Below are 17,813 nucleotides of genomic sequence, written 5' to 3' on the forward strand. Positions count from 1 at the left end.
TGTCAAGATCACCAGTGACCTCTTCCTTGCCAAATCCAAAGGGCAATTCTCAGTTATCTTACTCAAACAGCTGCATTTGACCTAGTTGACCACATCCTCCTCGAAATGCCTCACTTGGCCTCTGGTATTTAAGGGGTAGGGGTGGGGGTGGGGGGGCGCAAAACCTGTTTGACACCCAGGGCAAAGTATCTTAGTGCTATGATACACAGATCTAGTTGTGTGGTTTATGGGGGGCAGGCAAGATGTTAAATTCCGTTTTAGACCTCAAGTTTGAAAGAGTAATAATACATCTCAGTAGAAACTGAATCATAAGGATAGCATTCAATTTCCTTACACAACATTTGGTGGCTGACCAACATTTTTAAGGAGCTTCATCCAGTGCAGTGGAGCAACGTTCATCAAGCCATGACCTACAGAAAAGAGTTTAGGATGCACGTAGAGGCCTGAGACTAGAACTTGCTTCTAATAATGAGGCAATGACCAGCAAGGCTGACTTGTGAAGTGAAAGGACAAAAAGTAATAATACTCAGATTGATAGTAACAGTCATGATATTAGTAATAGATGATAGATAGTAGTAATACATGATAGTAATAGTCATGGTGGTATACATTTACTACTCATTTACTTCAGGGAATGCACCCTGTTAGTACATGCCCTTTAGTATATAATCCTCATACACTTTTATGAAACAGGTGCTATCATCTCCATTTTACACATGAGGTAAAGAGGAGCAAGCTAAAATCACAGTTATTAAAGAGGAGAGCTAAGATTTGGGGATAGGGTGGTTGAGGTTCCAAAGACCAAGTTTTCCAAGCGAAATTTTTGTACTGTTTCTTACAAGGAAAATCCGGAAACTTCAATTGAATACGTATCAATTTAAAACAAATACAGATTAAGAAGTTTTCTCAAAGTAACAATACAAGCTCATTAGGCACTTTCCTATACATAATTTTCTATTTAATGGCAATTACATGATTGTCTTCTTTTTTGGGACACATGTTTTTTCCTACATAGGTCTGAACATAGGCATTGCCTCTAAAATGAAGCTGGCAGGCTATAAAACTTTACTACAGGAGCTGAAATCGTATTCGGGTTCTCCACCTGTTTATTTCCATTATCTCCACTTCCATTATTTCATCACACACCTGAACGGAAAACCCAGTACAGGCCCGGGGCTGCCTCAGTCTACTTTGGCAGCAAAAGACGAATAAGCCCACTGGCAAAGAGACCACTGTGCAAGCCTAATCACTTCCCAAGAAAGAAGGGTTTTGCTTTCAACGTACAAAGCAGGTAGGAAAGGTGGGGCTTCATCGCCTTGCCAAAAACGTTCTCCTCAAGAGGAACCCAATTCCAGGTGAAAAAGGTATCCTGAAAAGCAGGTTAACCTCAAACTTAAATCCAAGCCTAACCGGCTGCCCAGCCCGCCCCAGCCCAGCCCGGAGGAAGCTTCTCGGGGAAGAGCCCATAGAAGGCGTCACCTTCAGGAGACATCCTCTGTCATAGTGCTCGCAGCCCCGCTGCCCTCGCTCTTGACCGCTGGCGCCATCTTCCCGCGCCGTCGCCGCCATCTCCTCCACCGCCCCTCACATTCCACCGATCCTTCCCCCAGGATAAAAACCACGCCCAGAGAAGCTGCGCCTCTCTAGCACACCCCCTCCCAGCCCCAGCAGCCACCAGCGCCAATATGGCTCCTAAGCACGTGACACGGGGCAGACAGATTTCCGGGTCCCGGGGCCACGAGGCGGAAGCGAAGGCAGACGCAGTGTCCGTCGTTGACGTTAGTCGCAGTCTTCGCTGCTAACGGTAATAACTCTTAGGTTGCCTGTTTTTCCCCCATCGCTACCCGCCCAAATCTCAGGGCGTGGTTCGGCGCGAGGTGGGCGGCAGCGGCGCGGAGACGCCGGTTGGCGCCTGAGGAAAAGACGCTCACTAGGTGCATCGTTACCTGTGACGGGCGGCCCCTCCCTCTCTCCCTCCGGTAGCGGGGAGCCTGGAGAAAGGGGCGGAGTTCGGCCCGGGCCTTGGGCTCAGCGGGTCCCGCGCGCCGCTCCTGGACGCCAGGGCACTCGCTAGCACCTGGAAGTGCTTCTTGCTTCCTCCTTTTCCCGTTTACTTGCTGTTCATTCAAAGTATGTACTGACATTCACTATTGCCAGTCACCAGCTAAACCGTAAGGACAAAAAGTAAGAAAAAATAGACACACTCCACCATGACCTCATGGAACTAAGACTGGTGGAGGAGGAAGACATTAATAAGAGCGATCACTGCAATAAATGTAAGATTACAACTTGGAGAAGTGCTAGGAAGAAGTGTGTGTTCTGTGAGAGCTAATATTAGAGCAGCTCTGACAATCTGGGTGTCAGTCATGGAAGGTTTCCCTGGCGAAGCGATGCAAGCTGAGAGCTGGAAGATGGGTAGGAGTTAGTGTGCAAAAGGCTTTGTGGCACAGAGAACATGGTACCTGTCAGAAGGTGGAAGGGAAATGTACAAGCCAACAAAATTGAAATGAGACTCGGGGTACATAGCTAAATATGTTTCTCCTTATTAAAGAGTCAAGACCCTGGAAAATGTTGTAAGCAAAGCTGCAGGTATTAGAAGAAGATACTTGTCTTTAGCTTTCTAACCTGATTTCATGTTTCCTAAAACGCCGGGAAAGGGAATATATTCCCCTTCAGCTTTCCAGTTACTGACTCAACATTCTAATTTTCTTTCAGCTCTGTTATGAGTTGCTAAAATGGTGAAATGCTGCTCCGCCATTGGATGTGCTTCTCGCTGCTTGCCAAATTCGAAGTTAAAAGGACTGACATTTCACGTGTAAGATTGTGCTGTAGTTAAGCCAAATACTTTGGCCATGTTATAAAAAGCAAAAGACAGTTCTGCTTGTCTTCAATTTTGAACTTTAGTTCCCGAGTCCTTTTTAAATAACCTTTTTTTAAAATTTGAAGTGACAATGTGATACCTTTACATGTTTATAATTTAGTTTAAAAGTTTTAAGATACTTTAAGATACGAGAGACTGGTTTACAAAAAATACCATAAGACTAACTTTTGCTAATATTATTACTTTGTATTTTATCATATCGCCAAAGAAATTCAATGTTGTTTACATATAGTTTACAATCTGAATGCAGGAGCTTTGCTCAAATATATTGCCGTTTCTATTTAGAAATAGATCAAGCATAGGTTATACAGAAAAAATATAAATTACAAGTTCAGACCAAGGGATCTTTAGCTGTGTTGCAAATAAATCAAGATGATTTTACTTTCATATTTTAGCCATTCTCCTGAGAGCCGTGAAAGAGTAGTAAGATTTAATAATTGTTCACTTGTTAAAGGTTTATTTTGCTGCTTTTGTGCCAGGCACTGTGCTATGTGTTAGAGAAAGATCTCCTAGCTATTTGGTTAGATATAAAGAAATCAAAAAATGAGCATATATATGTCATACCTTATTTCAGAAAAATTTGAACCAGCTTGAAAATTGAATCAGATATGGCTATTGGCCTTCATCTCTCTCAAAATAGCTCTGATCTCCAGAACTCCACACTCTGCAGCTATTCTCTGCATTCATTCACTAAGTATCTGTAGACCTGCTATGTATTAAATGCTGTACTAAGCAATTTTCTGATGCTGACAGAAGAATGGAATTACAAAGGGCCCTTTTTATCGAAGATAAATTGTGGATATCATTTCAGATAGGAAAAGGCCCAAGTGATAATTCTTTTATCATCTATAGATGAATAAATACTTTCAATTGTGGATCTTACTATAAGATGCTAAATATCCATTGAAATTTTTCGTCCTTATAATATGAGAAAAATTAAAATGAGGGCTATATATCTGCAGCATGATTGGCAGAAAATCTGAATATTAAAATGGAAAGTTACCAAAGCATGAATTATGGTTTCCTAAATACTGTAATTCTCAAGACTAATAACAAACTAGTTAACGAATCAATTTAGTCAGTTGTATAAGACAGCTTTAATTCAATTATGTAGCAATAGTATTTGATTTTAAAATATTTTTTTGATTTTTTTCTAGATTCCCCACAGATGAAAACATCAAAAGGAAATGGGTATTAGCAATGAAAAGACTTGATGTGAATGCAGCTGGCATTTGGGAGCCTAAAAAAGGAGATGTGTTGTGTTCGAGGCACTTTAAAAAGACAGATTTTGACAGAAGTGCTCCAAACATTAAACTGAAACCTGGAGTCATACCTTCTATCTTTGATTCTCCATATCACCTACAGGTTTGTTTATGAGATACTATTTACCATCATTGCTCACTTTTTTTTTTTTTTTTTTTGAGATAGAGTCTCACTCTGTCACCCAGGCTGGAGTGCAGTGGCATGATCTCAGCTCACTGCAATCTCTGCCTCCCAGGTTTAAGCAATTCTCTGCCTCAGCCTCCCGAGAAGCTGGAATTACAGGCACCTGCCACCACACCTGGGTAATTTTTGTATTTTTAGTAGAGACGGGGTTTCACCCTCTTGGCCAGGCTGGTCTTCAACCCCTGACCTCGTGATCCACCCTCCTCGGCATCCCAAAGTGCTGGGATTACAGGCGTGAGCCACCGCGCCTGGCCATTGCTCACTTTTTATGATACTATTCGCTGCTCTCGCTAACATTTTTATTGTTTGCTTATTCATTTGAAGTCCATTCTTGAAGTTTTAAATTTATAGACTGCATCTTCAACTTTTGTAATGTGTAGTAGGAGTGTTTTACCAGTAACCACTCATAAATATTTGTACATTACTAATGTTTGATGAAATGGACTGACTTTAGGAATTAGCATAACTCAAGATTTTTGTCTGAAAATTGAAGTTAACGTAAGAAGGTTGAATAAGGTTCCTTATTTTAAACAGGACTAAAATGAACATTATTGTAGCTGGCTTATATCCTTATTTCCTTGAACTAAATTCTGCAAATAAAATTGTTGGATCAAAGACTATATACACTCTTTAAAGATTTGCTTTTGATAAAGATCTTCCAAAGCCTCATAAGAAGGTTGAGCTGATGTTCCAAGTTGGCAGTCCTTAACACTGGGGTAGAAGTCAAGAGCAGAACTACTAACAGGACTAAAGTACTTGTAAGAGCCACATACATGGAAGCGTAAAGTCTAGGTAGGATCAAAAGGAAGAAAACCAAAAAAGAGATACGAGCACAGGAGAAGAAAAGGTCAGGAAAAGAAAGAACAGTCGAATAAGTAAATGCTAATTGAATTCTGTGTTTTTTTCTCAGTAATATTCCCATGGATTGGCTGCCTCACCCTCAGTCTCTCTCTTGACTTTATATACCTAAAAGTGAATTTCCAGAACCTATAGATATTGATTGATTGATTCCAATGTGGAAAATTCAGGGAGAGCCTCCATTGAAAGGGATCTCCTTCCTGGCAGTTACAAACAAGAGAAGTAGCCAGAAGCATACCTGCTCCCATGCAGTCCTGGTCACTTGCTGCAGTTGGTCATATTGTAGAACCTGAGTGATCAGGTAGAGAATGCCTCACTTTCTTCCGTACTAATAAATATACAGTATCTTGGGAAAGTTGCTCTAGGGCTTTTGTTTTTTCCTACCACCAAGGTGTCATCTAGCTGTAATGTTAAGAGGACCTTAGGAAATACGGGCATAATAAATCAAGTAAACCATAAGTTACTAACTTTTAAAAAACTATTGATTTTCTTATAACAAATAAATTTTTCACTTTAGAAAATAAGATTATAGAAGCAAAAATAAAATAAATAATCACATAATCTGTAGATAATACTGTGAACACTTTGATCTGTATCTTTGTAATTATTTATAAATATGCTTTATATAAATTCATCTATATTTATATAGATAATCTTCTGGAAATAGAATTACACGGTATACCTTTTCCTTTATTTGCTTTATTGGGTTTTTTAACATAGTGTGTACTGTGTGCCAGGCGCTATTCCAAGTACTTTACATTAATCTATTAACTCAGTCCTTGAAAGAACCATGTCAGGTAAGTACTATTACTATTTTCATTTTCTCACTTGAGAAAACTGAGGCCCAGAGAACTAGAATGCCTTCTCCAGGGTCACACCGCTATTAAATGGCAGAGGCTAGATTTGATCCCAGGCATTTTGGCTTCAGAGTCTACTATTAACTACTACCCTCCATGACATTAAATATTTTCTTACAACCATAGCTTTCAAACTTTAGTCTACATAAGGATTATCCAGTGAGTTTGTTTAAAATACAGAATCTTACATCTTCCAGAGAATTAGATTCAGTAAGTTGGAGTGTACTTTCTAACATCCCAATCTGTTTGTGCTGCAGATCTATGGATCACATGTTTAAGAGAAACCTACATAGACCATCACTTTTTTAAACTAAACTTTATATTGAAGTAAAGCTTATTTATGGAAGAGTGCTTATAAGAGTACAAATCAATGTGTTTTCACAAAGTGGGTATACTCATGTCACTCCCCTCAGACCAAGATATAAAACATTACAGGTACCCCAGAAGCCTCCCTCACATGCTTTCCCAGTCACTACACTTGACTTTATCACTGTCAGTTATATACATGGAGTCCTGCCTACAGTATGTACTCTGGATTTTTTAGTTCAACATTTTGTGTGATTCATCCACATTGTAGCATGAGATACTGGTCCGTTTATCTTCTTTGCTGTATAGTATTGTGATGTACAAATAAACTAATTTCTTCATTCTACTATTAATAAATGTTTGGGTGGTTTTTCACATTGGGGCTATTATAACTTGTGCAGCTCTGAACATTTTGGGGCACGTCTTTTGGTCCATTTATGTACACATCTCTATAGGGTATATATATGCTTCAATTAGAAGAGGAAATTACTAGGTCCTGGTGATGTGGATGTTCAGCTTGAATATATATTGCCATTGTTTTCCAAAGTGCTTTTGCAAATTTATAGTCCCACCATCAGCGTATAAGAATTCCTTTGGTTCCATATCGTTGACAGTAGTTAGTGGTGTCAATTATATAGACCATATATTACTGACCATATAGTAGTTGATCCTACATATGAACAGTAGTATATGTAATCAGTCTTCAATATTGTGTATAGGCTGTCATCTTTCCTTATTTTAAACAGGACTAAAATGAACATTATTGTAGCGGACTTATATCCTTATTTCCTTGAACTGAATTCTGCAAACAGAATTGTTGTTGGATCAAAGACTATATACACTTTTTAAAGATTTGCTTTTGATAAAGATCTTCCAAAGCCTCATTAGAAAGCTTGCACCAATTTGTCACCCTACTAGCTATGCATAAGAATGTCTACCTACCCTAATCCTTGGTATAAGTGGTATTTGTAAACTTTGCTAAAATTGATAGGCAAAATGGCATCTTATTGTTTTAATTTATCTGTGGACACTCGTGCATGTCTACATTTTTTCATGGGTTTATTGGATAAATGTACTGTTTTATGAATTACTTATTCAGGTCCTCTTCTATTATGTTTTCCTATGCTGTTTTGTAAAAACACTGGATATCGAGGATACAAATCATTTAACTGCCATCTACATTGCAGTTCCTTTTTTTTTCCCCCCTTTCTCCCACTTTCCTTCCCAGTTACTTTTTATTGTTTGTCTTCAGTTCTAGTTATGGCATAGGTTTATTTTTTTTGAAATTCAAGCTTTTTTCAATGTAGTCAATTCTGTATTTTCTCTTGTGTTATATGACATTAGCCTTCCTCCCCTTAAGATTATATAAATAATCTCTATATTTTTTCCACCACCTATAGTTTTCTTTTTTACATAAAATTTCAGTACATGGAATTTCATTGTGGTTTATTATATATAAAGGATACAACTGCTTTTCTTAATTAGTTGATTTTTACATGATTTGTGGCCTTATGTAGAATGCCACCTTTATCCTAAAGGCATCTATCTACTTGATCTATTTCTAGGTTTTCCTGTCTAGTCCTAAAAAAGGAGCACACTATTTTAATTATTGTTACTGTGTATTATATTTTTAATAGCTTGTAGGGTGTATCCTCCTACACTCTTCCTTTTTAGGAAAATTTGTGTTTTCAGATGAACCTTAGAGTTGTTTTCAGGAAGTTCTTTTAAAATTATCTGAGTGGAATTTACTGACTTTTAAAAGCAATTTCCATGAAAAGAAATGTGGTATTAACTTCACTATACAAAGTTAAGAAGGAATAAAAATGTAACAAAGGACAAAAGTATCTCACTTGATGATTGTTATTAACTATTCTTAACAGGGGAAAAGAGAAAAACTTCATTGTAGAAAAAACTTCACCCTCAAAACCGTTCCAGCCACTAACTACAATCATCTTGTTGGTGCTGCCTCATGTATTAAAGAATTCCAATCCCAGTTCATTTTTGTAAGTAAATTACTTACTGAGCTCATGTTAATTCTTTTAAGATGAATATGTCCTCTCCATTAGAATCAAATTTTTCAGAATCCTAGCAAAATCTAGGGGTTAATATGTAATATCTACAAATAATATTGCTTCCTAGAATCATAATAATTTGTATATATGCAACATCAAAAGAGAGGTAGTTAATCCTTTGCTTACATATGTAGTTCATTGAAGAAAGCTTTTTGCAAGGATATTTCTACCAAGGAAATAATTATTCTCTCTAACTGCTGTAATTTCCATATGAAATATGTAATAAAAAATAGCTATTTCTCTAAGTTTTCTCAGTCATACACATACAGAGTATTCAAGCTTGCATTTATTTATTCATCTCATTGCTTATTCATGTTAGAGGCAGGCATGGAATCTAGATCTCTTTTACTATCTTGATTAACATGGCTTTATAATAATTTATTTTTGTGGCTACATAGTATGTGTGTATATATATAGGATACATGAGATATATTTAGGTATACAATACATGATAATCACATTAGGGTAAATAGGGTATCCATCACATTAAGTATTTATCCTTTATGTTACAAAAAAATCCAATTATACTTTTAGTTATTTTTAAATATATGATAAATTATTGTTTTTATTTTTAAATATATGATAAATTATTGTTGGCTATCGTCACCCCGTTGTACTATCAAATACTAGATCTTATTCAGTCTGTCTAACTATATTTCTGTACCTATTAACCATCCCCACTTCCCCGCATCCCACTACCCTTCCCAACCTCTCATAACCATCATTTTACTCTCCTATCTCTGTGGGTTCAATTGTTTTGATTTTTAGATCCTGCAAATAAGTGAGAATATATAATGTTTGTCTTTCTGTGCCTGGCTTATTTCTATCCATGTTGTTGCAGATGTCTAAATCTCATTTTTTTAATGACTCAGTAGTACTCCATGGTGTTTAAGCACCACATTTCTTTATCCATTCATCTGTTGATGGACACTTAGGTTGCTTCCAAATATCGGCTATTGTGAACGGTCTGCAACAAACATGGGAGTGCAGATATCCCTTTGATATACTGGTTTCCTTTCTTTGTGGTATACACCCAGCAGTGGGATTGCTGGATCATACCGTAGCTCTATTTTAGTTTTTTGAGGAACTTCCAAACTGTTCTCCATAGTGGTTGTACTAATTTATCCCAACAGTGTACAGGGTTCCTTTTTCTCCACATCCTTGCCATCATTTGTTGTTGCCTGTTTTAGGTATAAAAGCCATTTTAACTGGCATGAGTTATTTTGTCATTGTAGATTTGATTTGTGTTTCTCTGATGATCAGTGATAATGAGTTCCTTTTTACATGCCTGTTAGCCATTCGTATGTCTTCTTTTGAAAAATGTGTATTCAGATGTTTTGCCCAGTGTTTAATCAAATTTTTAGATTTCTTTCCTGTTGAGTTTTTCGAGCCCATTATGTATTCTGGTTATCAATCCTTTGCCAGATGGATAGTTTACAAACATTTTGTCCCATTCTGTGGGTTGTCCCTTCACTTTGTTGATTGTTTCCTTTGCTGTGTGGAAGCTTTTTAACTTGATGTGATCTCATTTGTCCGTTTTACTTTGGTTGCCTGTGCTTGTGGGGTATTACTCAAGAAATATTTAGGCCGGGTGTGGTGGCTCATGCCTGTAATCCCAGCACTTTGGGAGGCCAAGGTGAGTAGATTGCTTGAGCTCAGGAGTTCGAGACCAGCCTAGGAAACATGGTGAAACCCCATCTTTACTGAAAATACAAAAAAATTAGCTGGAGGTGGTGGCATATGCCTATAGTCCTAGCTGCTCAGGAGGCTGAGTGGCAGGATCACTTGAGCCCAGGAGATCAAGGCTGCAGTGAGCTTGATCGCACCCACTGTACTCCAGCCTGGGCAACAAAGTGAGAACCTGTCTCAAAAAAAAAAAAAGAAATCTTAGCCCAGACTAATGTCCTGGAGAGTTTCCCCAATGTTTTCTTGTAGTCGTTTCATAGTTTGAGGTCTTAGATTTAATTCTTTAATCCATTTTGATTTGATTTTTGTATATTGTAAGAAGTAGGGGTCTAGTTTAGTGTTTCTGCATGTGGATATCCAGTTTTTCCAGCACCATTTATTGAAGAGACTGTCTTTTCCCCAGTTTATGTTCTTGGCACCTTTGTTGAAAGTGAGTTCAGTGTAGGTGTGTGGATTTGTTTCTGAGTTCTCTTTTCTGTTTCATTGGTCTGCGTGTCTGCGTTTAGGTTTATGGCATCTTTAACTTATCACAGGCTATGTTAAAGTATTATTTCCCTTATATACAAAAATCTTATATACTTTCATTTTTCCTTTCTCAATCTCTGTGCTATTGCTGTCAAGCATTTCACTTTTACATATGCTATAGACTCCACACCATATTGTTATTTTTGTTTAAACAGTAAATTATTCTTTAAAGATATTTGGATAATAAGAAAAAATCTGATATTATCCATGTAGGTGCCATTTCCAGAGCTTTTCATTCCTTTGTGTCTGTCCATATTTCCACCTGTTATCATTTTGCCTGCAGGATTTATTTTAACATTTCCTATAGGGCAACTATGCTGGTGATGAATTCTTTTAATGTTTCTATTTCTTAAAAAGTTTAAGCTTCACTTTTGAAAGATATTTTTACTATGTAATCAAATTCTAGGTTAACAGTTTTGGGGGCTGGGGCAGTTGTTTTTGGTACTTTTGAAGATGTTGCCCTACTGTATTCTTACATGCACCATTTCTTTTTTTTTTCCCCCAATTAATTTTATCTATCTGTACTGTAGTACTCATCACTGTATATTATTTTACTATTATCTTCTTTTTTTATTATTATTATTATACTTTAAGTTCTAGGGTACATGTGCATAACGTGCAGGTTTGTTACATATGTATACTTGTGCCATGTTGGTGTGCTGCACCCATCAACTCGTCAGCACCCGTCAACTCGTCATTTACATCAGGTATAACTCCCAGTGCAATCCCTCTCCCCTTCCCCCTCCCCATGATAGGCCCCAGTGTGTGATGTTCCCCTTCCCAAGTCCAAGTGATCTCGTTCAGTTCCCACCTATGAGTGAGAACATGCAGTGTTTGGTTTTCTGTTCTTGCGATAGTTTGCTGAGAATGATGGTTTCCAGCTGCATCCATGTCCCTACAAAGGACACAAACTCATCCTTTTTTATGGCTGCATAGTATTCCATGGTGTATATGACATGCACCATTTCTAATGAAAAATTTAATTAGGCCGGGTGCGGTAGCTCAATCCTGTAATCCCAGCACTTTGGGAGGCCAAGACAGGTGGATCACGAGGTCAGGAGATCAAGACCATCCTGGCTAACACGGTGAAACCCCCTCTCTACTAAAAAATACAAAAAACTAGCCGGGCGGGGTGGTGGGCGCCTGTAGTCCCAGCTACTCGGGAGGCTGAGGCAGGAGAATGGCATAAACCTGGGAGGCGGAGCTTGCAGTGAGCTGAGATCCGGCCACTGCACTCCAGCCTGGGTGACAGAGCGAGACTCCATCTCAAAAAAAAAAAAAAGAAAAAGAAAAATTTAATTAATATCATACTCACCTTTATTCTCTGTACCTAATACTTCTTTTTTTCTTTGCTTTTAAGAGTTTGTCTGGTTTTTAAAATTTTTTATTTATTTTTGGAGACAGGATTTTACTCTGTCACCCAGGCTAGAGTGCAGTGGTACACTCACGACTCACTGCAACCTCAACCTCCCAGGCTCAAGCAATCCTCCCACCTCAGCCTCCTGAGTAGCTGGGACTTACAGGTGTGTGCCACCATGCCGGACTAATTTTTATTTGTTTTTGTAGAGACCAGATTTCCCCATGTTGCCTAGGCTGGTCTCAAACTCCTAAGCTCAGGCAGCCGCCCTGCCTCAGCCTCCCAAAGTGCTAGGCCAGGCATGAGCCACTGCTGGACAAGAATTTTTGGTTTTTCTACTGCTTTTGCCTAATCTGATGGTGATATGCCTTGGTTTCATTTTCTTCATATTTCTTGTGATTAAGATTTGTTGAGCTTTTTCATTTATCAGTTTATAGTTTTTATCAAACTTGGAAAAATTTGGGCCATGATTTCTTCAAATATTTCTTTCTATCCCAATTTGTCCTCTTCTTCAGGAATTCTAATTACATGTATATTGGGCCATCTGAAATTGTGCAACAGGTTGCTGATGCTTTATTTTTTTTCTATCTCCATTTCTCTCTGTAGTCCATACTGGATATTTCCTGTTGCTATAACTTTCTATTCACGAAACCTTTTATTCTGAAATGTTAAATTTCAAAAAATACACTGCCATTCTCTCCAGTGTATTTTTTTACCTCACATATCACAGTTATCTGTAGATATTCTATTAGAGTCTTTTTAATATATTTTATGTACTTAACTTTTTGAATAGATGGAGTACAATTTTAACAACTTTCTTAATTATATTGTCTGCTAATTCTAACATTTGTATCAGTTCCAGCTTAGTTTCCGTTGATTGATTTATCTCTTATTATGACTAATGTTTTCCTGCTTATTTGCATGCCTGGTAAATTTTGCATGCCATGAATTTTGACTTTTAATTTGCCAGATGCTAGATATTTTTGTATCATGTTTTCTTGAGCATTATTCTGGGGTACAGTTAGTTAGAAACTGTTCGACCCTTTCAGATTTTACTTTGTTTGACAAGACCATTTTGTATACTTAATGTCCATGAACCATGACATTTTCGAGTCCGGCTAGCGGGAATAATGGCTATGCCCCATGAGCATAGGGCACTCCTAATCTCTGGTTGTTCTTTCCTCAGCCTTGAGTAGTTTCCTCACGTTCATGTGCTGATCTTACTCCATGGAATACTCAAGGTGGAGCCTCTGAAGATTGCAAGTTTTTTCTGTGCAGCTCTCATCTGTCTAGTACTTTGTCCTGTGAACTGTAGCCACCTTGGTTTCCCTGGATGTTTTGCACTACCTCCTCAACTCAGTCTGCTAAGCTCTGCCTGGGTTTCCCTTCCTTGCCCTGAGGCCTAGAAACTCTCATGCAGTTAGCTGGAGCAGGCTTAGGTCTTACCTCTTTGTTTCCCATCTGTCCACAATACTGCTGTCCTTGCCAAATATCCATTATCTTAAAAGCTATTTTTTTCTGTCTTTTAGCCTTGTGTTGGTTCTTTGAGGTAGGGGTCAATCCAGTGTCTGTTACTTCATCTTGGCTGGAAATAAAAGTCTTCTCTGCTAATTTTAATATTAAATAACAACTTTTCAAGATTATTTTATAGTACCTTTATAAGCTATGTCAGTGTTATTTTCCCTATTTTCAAATGAAAAAGGAATAAAAGCATACCCAACAAATTTAAGCATAACCATAGTAAACACCGAGAGGAGTTGTCTCTTAAAAATTCCAAAACCAGAGTCCTGTCTAAATCCCTAACACCCAGCCTGAGAACCTGTTGCAGTACTGCTTTCCTGTCATATCTTATCAAATGCAATAGCCATCCAATAAGTAACCCAGCTAAAAATTTAAATTTGTTTGATAGGTAAAAATTAAACTTAGCAGCACCACATTGAAGGAACAGAAGCTGTAAAGTCCATTGCAAGTGTCATGCTATTCATAGAGATAAGTGCTTCCCGTCCATAATATTCTGCAGTCCTTGTGTATGCCTGGCCTTAGTAAAAGAAGGGAGGCCTTTAGCACCCTAAATATTGCTTCTACCCCCATCTTCTTCCTGTGTTCCTTAACCTCTAAATATCACCAACTTAAAGATGTTCTCTAAGCATTGTAAATGAAGAAACAGCTTAGACCTAGTTATAAGCTTTTATCCAACTACATGTCTGTCTGATTAATAACTTGGTGTTTATATTTTTAGGAACATAGCTACAGTGTAATGGATAGTCCAAAGAAACTTAAACATAAATTAGATCATGTGATCGGCGAGCTAGAGGATACGAAGGAAAGTCTACGGAATGTTTTAGACCGAGAAAAACGTTTTCAAAAATCATTGAGGAAGACAATCAGGGAATTAAAGGATGAATGTCTGATCAGCCAAGAAACAGCAAATAGACTGGACGCTTTCTGTTGGGAGTGTTGTCAGGAGAGCATAGAACAGGACTATATTGCATGAAATAATTTCATGTTGTGTTCTACCTAAAATTGTCATTGGTACAAATTTTTATAAAATCTCGTTTATCATCACTAAATGATATCCATCATTTAAAGTGCTGCTTTGGATTCTCTGGAGCATTATGCATTATAGTTGTTATCCAAAGACTTTTTTGAAAATATGCAGAAATTTGTGGTAATTATGTATTTGTGTGACTTGTGACAATTATGTTTTATAGACCTACACTAGTGCCAGGTCACTACTGTAAGATGTTAAAATCTCAAGAAAATTTCACAGAGCTAAAGAAATGATGTCAAATTAGTCACATTAAGCTATAGTAGAAGGAATTGGACACTTCTCCAGCAACATCAGATTTTTGGCTTCAAAGGAGTACCTTTACTTACATGTGCTTTATGGTAAGTACATTGAATTTTACTTTAAATGCATTTTACTACAAAGCACAATTCATTAATAATACATATCCATCTTGGATTCAATCCAAGGTGCTTTAGCTATCAGTAATACCAAAGGATCTTTTTACAAGGCTTCCTGTGGTATTGACTCTGAGAATAACACATGGTGAAGATCTGTTGGCTTTTAAAATTGTTCAGAGCCAATTTAAGAAGGCCCCTCGTGAAGTCTCAGTTTTCAGTACAGTACATCATTCCTCCTCACTAGGAGCACTTTGATGTAAACCAGAATAGCTTTAAAAGACGAAAAGGGTCATATATCTGATTTTTAAATGGTTAGTTGCTCTGACAGGTCTGAACACTTTGCTTCATGACTATTTCATCATAAAGGTATATCTTCAAAATCTGAATGTCAGTACTAGCTCTATACTTTTAATACTGCTTTGTATTTTATATATAAAGTAGTATTGCTGACATTTTTTAAAAATACAAAATATAAAAGAAACCATTAAAAATTAATAATTGTGGCTCTTCCAGTTGAAATAGGAATTGGAGAGAAGGGATTAGAATATTTTAATTAGGGAAGTAGATTATTGTCCAAGGGCTTTTATTTAGAGAAATGAGTAATTAAAATAGCAGCTTTAGAATAGCTTCTTACTGAATATGCAAAGGAATAATTCCTTGTTATTTCCTAATTGATCCAAGTCTCATAAATTTAGCTTTTGTCATAATTCCTTACCCAAAACAACTGAAATTAAGAGTCATAAATACTGTGGGTTAGAATAAAAAGCATTTGCCAAACCAACACTCTACTTAGAAGCATGTGTACATACATGAACCTCATTCAGAAGTCCATGCTGTAGCAGTTAGAATTTGAGTATCAGCCGTTTCACTGTAGTAACAAAAATTGAATTGCATTTTGTGCTTATTTGTTTATTGTAATTTTATTTTTGTCACATTAATATTAGTTAAGATATGGTCACTTGAATTTTTTGTATTTAAGAATTTTCTGTTTTAATGCATGTTACACTTTTATGTAGGATTCCAAACCTTCCCTCTAAACAGGATTTAACCCACATCTGCAAGATCAGCATTATGCTAAGAGGAAATCACTGAGGCCATATCTTTTTACAACCTGAAAAAAAAGTAGTAAAAAGGTAGTTTAAAAAGGCCAAGTGGTGGCTCATACCTGTAATCCTAGCACTTTGGGAGGCCAAGGCAGACAGATCACTTGAGGTCAGGAGTTCAAAACTAGCCTGGCCAACATGGTGAAACCCCATCTCTACTAAAAATACAAAAAAAAATTAGCCAGGTGTGGTGGCACACTCCTGTAATCCCAGCTACTTGGGAGAACCGAGGCAGGAGAATTGCTTGAACCCGGGAGGCAGAGGTTGCAGTGAGCCAAGATCACGCCATTGCACACTCCAGCCTAAGCAACAGAGCGAGACTCTGTCTCAAAAAAAAAAAAAAAAACTTTCATTAATTACCCATTATTTATTTTAGTTACCTAATTTTGAGTTCATAAATGAACACCCTAATGGAAAGTTTGGATATGATCTTAGGTTTTATGGAGATGTTTTCAATAGAGATTATTTTTCCCTCACCCTATTTGTGAGTATATAAATTAAAGTAAGTCAGTGGACAGTGGAGAAAAGTAAGAGGGTAGATCCAAACACAGTATGTCTAAATTCTAGCACTCTACTGGCTGCTTAGAATACACCAAACCTGGAAGACCTTTCCAAGAGTAAAATCCCAGTCTGCCACTATCAAAATTGCCACAGTCGCTTTTACTACTTGCGTTCATAGTAGACTCAGCACTTCTTTTTCATTGGACCTAGTATAACTGAGAAATAAATAACTGTGTGCAAAATATTGGTATCGTTAAGGACCCAGAGCTGCCCATTTTCTCTTTATTCTAATAGGAAAATAATTACTGATAGAAATCTGAGATTTAAAATAGGGTCCTCCCTGCTACTGCAAACAATTGCCTAAGCACGGTATGTATCTTAGTCCTCTGTTCCCAGAGATTCCAATCTAGCCCAGGAAAGAACTGTGCTGTATAAAGCAAAACCCAAGTCATCCCCCTCCAGAAGTTTCTCTGGCAGCCAAGGCTGATCCTAAGGATTCCACTTTGCTTTAAAAGCTAGGAGTGGCCTCTAGAGCCAGGAACACATTAATACAACAGTTCAACCTCAGCACCAAGTCAGGTCTGAAGCTCTTGATATGTGGAATTTTTCTATATATCAAGTTGAAATTTCTGGAAATAGACTTTGGTTGCTAATGATAGTTAATTTATACCATAGTCTGTAATTTGAGAAAAGGTGAAATGTATTAAATATATATTTAGTTTTAATAAAAAGATAAAATTATTAAAGAAATAGTTGATAGAAAATCTATTATTTATTTGAAAAATAAAACATTTTCTCCAGTAATGTGTTATGTGGTTTTATACATTGAGTTATTCAATAAAATGGGCAGAGAAAAATGGAGAGTACATACATAGAGGTTTTGCTCTAATTTCTCCTCCACAATAACTCTAATATGGGGTCTGCAAGCTTACATGACCCACATAGCAGGCCAGCTTTCAGCACAACATGGACCTACCATAGAACCCTTTTCTGTTTTGGCCCTCACTCAAAACTGTCAGATTTGATGTCATCTAGTATATAGAGGAGAGCAGCATTCCTAGGTGTGAAATTTAGAACCCAAAGAGGCCCGTCAGGCATTGTGCTTTCTTCTTCATAGTGGAACATACAAGTCGTAATAACTTGTCTCTTACTTTAGGGGAGATGTCTTAGCATGCCCTAGATCACTGGATGCTTCTCCCTCAAAATGTTACTGATGTTTTAGGCCCCTGAATTTCCTAAGTTTTATCTCACCCTCTGGAGCACATGTGCCATATCAAGGCCTCCAATTAACTAGTCCTCCCATTGGATTAACAT

The 17,813-nt window shown here is 37.5% G+C and overlaps 2 protein-coding genes across 10 annotated transcripts in view; one reads left to right on the top strand and one right to left on the bottom strand.

Annotated features, from left to right (window-relative positions):
- Positions 1-1,782, bottom strand: part of RCHY1 (ring finger and CHY zinc finger domain containing 1, E3 ubiquitin protein ligase) — a 44,542-nt gene extending 42,760 nt beyond the window's left edge. For 2 of the 5 annotated variants that reach the window (XM_011966168.1, XM_011966167.1), the window contains exon 1: positions 1,480-1,782. In XM_011966168.1, coding sequence (XP_011821558.1) covers positions 1,480-1,569 — 90 coding nt within the window. In that variant the 5' untranslated portion in view covers positions 1,570-1,782. The remainder of the gene's footprint in view (positions 1-1,479) is intronic. The other 3 variants (XM_011966171.1, XM_011966170.1, XM_011966169.1) reach the window with 2 other exon arrangements.
- THAP6 (THAP domain containing 6) lies at positions 1,501-17,303 on the top strand. 5 transcript variants are annotated; one of them, XM_011966164.1, is made up of 6 exons: positions 1,501-1,804; positions 2,158-2,276; positions 2,716-2,815; positions 4,039-4,246; positions 8,229-8,351; positions 14,228-17,303. In XM_011966164.1, the coding sequence occupies exons 3-6, from the start codon at positions 2,736-2,738 to the stop codon at positions 14,480-14,482; spliced, it is 666 nt and encodes a 221-aa protein (XP_011821554.1). In that variant the 5' UTR covers positions 1,501-1,804; positions 2,158-2,276; positions 2,716-2,735; the 3' UTR covers positions 14,483-17,303. The 5 variants fall into 5 exon arrangements, with proteins under 5 accessions (XP_011821554.1, XP_011821552.1, XP_011821553.1 ...); XM_011966162.1 differs by lacking the exon at positions 2,158-2,276 and having other exon boundaries at positions 1,728-1,804; XM_011966163.1 differs by having other exon boundaries at positions 1,746-2,276.
- The last annotated feature ends 510 nt before the right edge of the window (positions 17,304-17,813 follow it).

Source organism: Mandrillus leucophaeus, unplaced genomic scaffold (assembly GCF_000951045.1).
Source record: "Mandrillus leucophaeus isolate KB7577 unplaced genomic scaffold, Mleu.le_1.0 Scaffold75, whole genome shotgun sequence".
NCBI classification, from domain to species: domain Eukaryota; kingdom Metazoa; phylum Chordata; class Mammalia; order Primates; family Cercopithecidae; genus Mandrillus; species Mandrillus leucophaeus.

Bases quoted from the DNA above. Each gene is read 5' to 3' on its own strand.
- THAP6 (XM_011966164.1), top strand. From the start codon at position 2,736: ATGGTGAAATGCTGCTCCGCCATTGGATGTGCTTCTCGCTGCTTGCCA. The intron at 4,247-8,228 runs GTTTGTTTATGA...TATTCTTAACAG, and splicing joins ATTCTCCATATCACCTACAG to GGGAAAAGAGAAAAACTTCA. The intron at 8,352-14,227 runs GTAAGTAAATTA...TTATATTTTTAG, and splicing joins TCCAATCCCAGTTCATTTTT to GAACATAGCTACAGTGTAAT.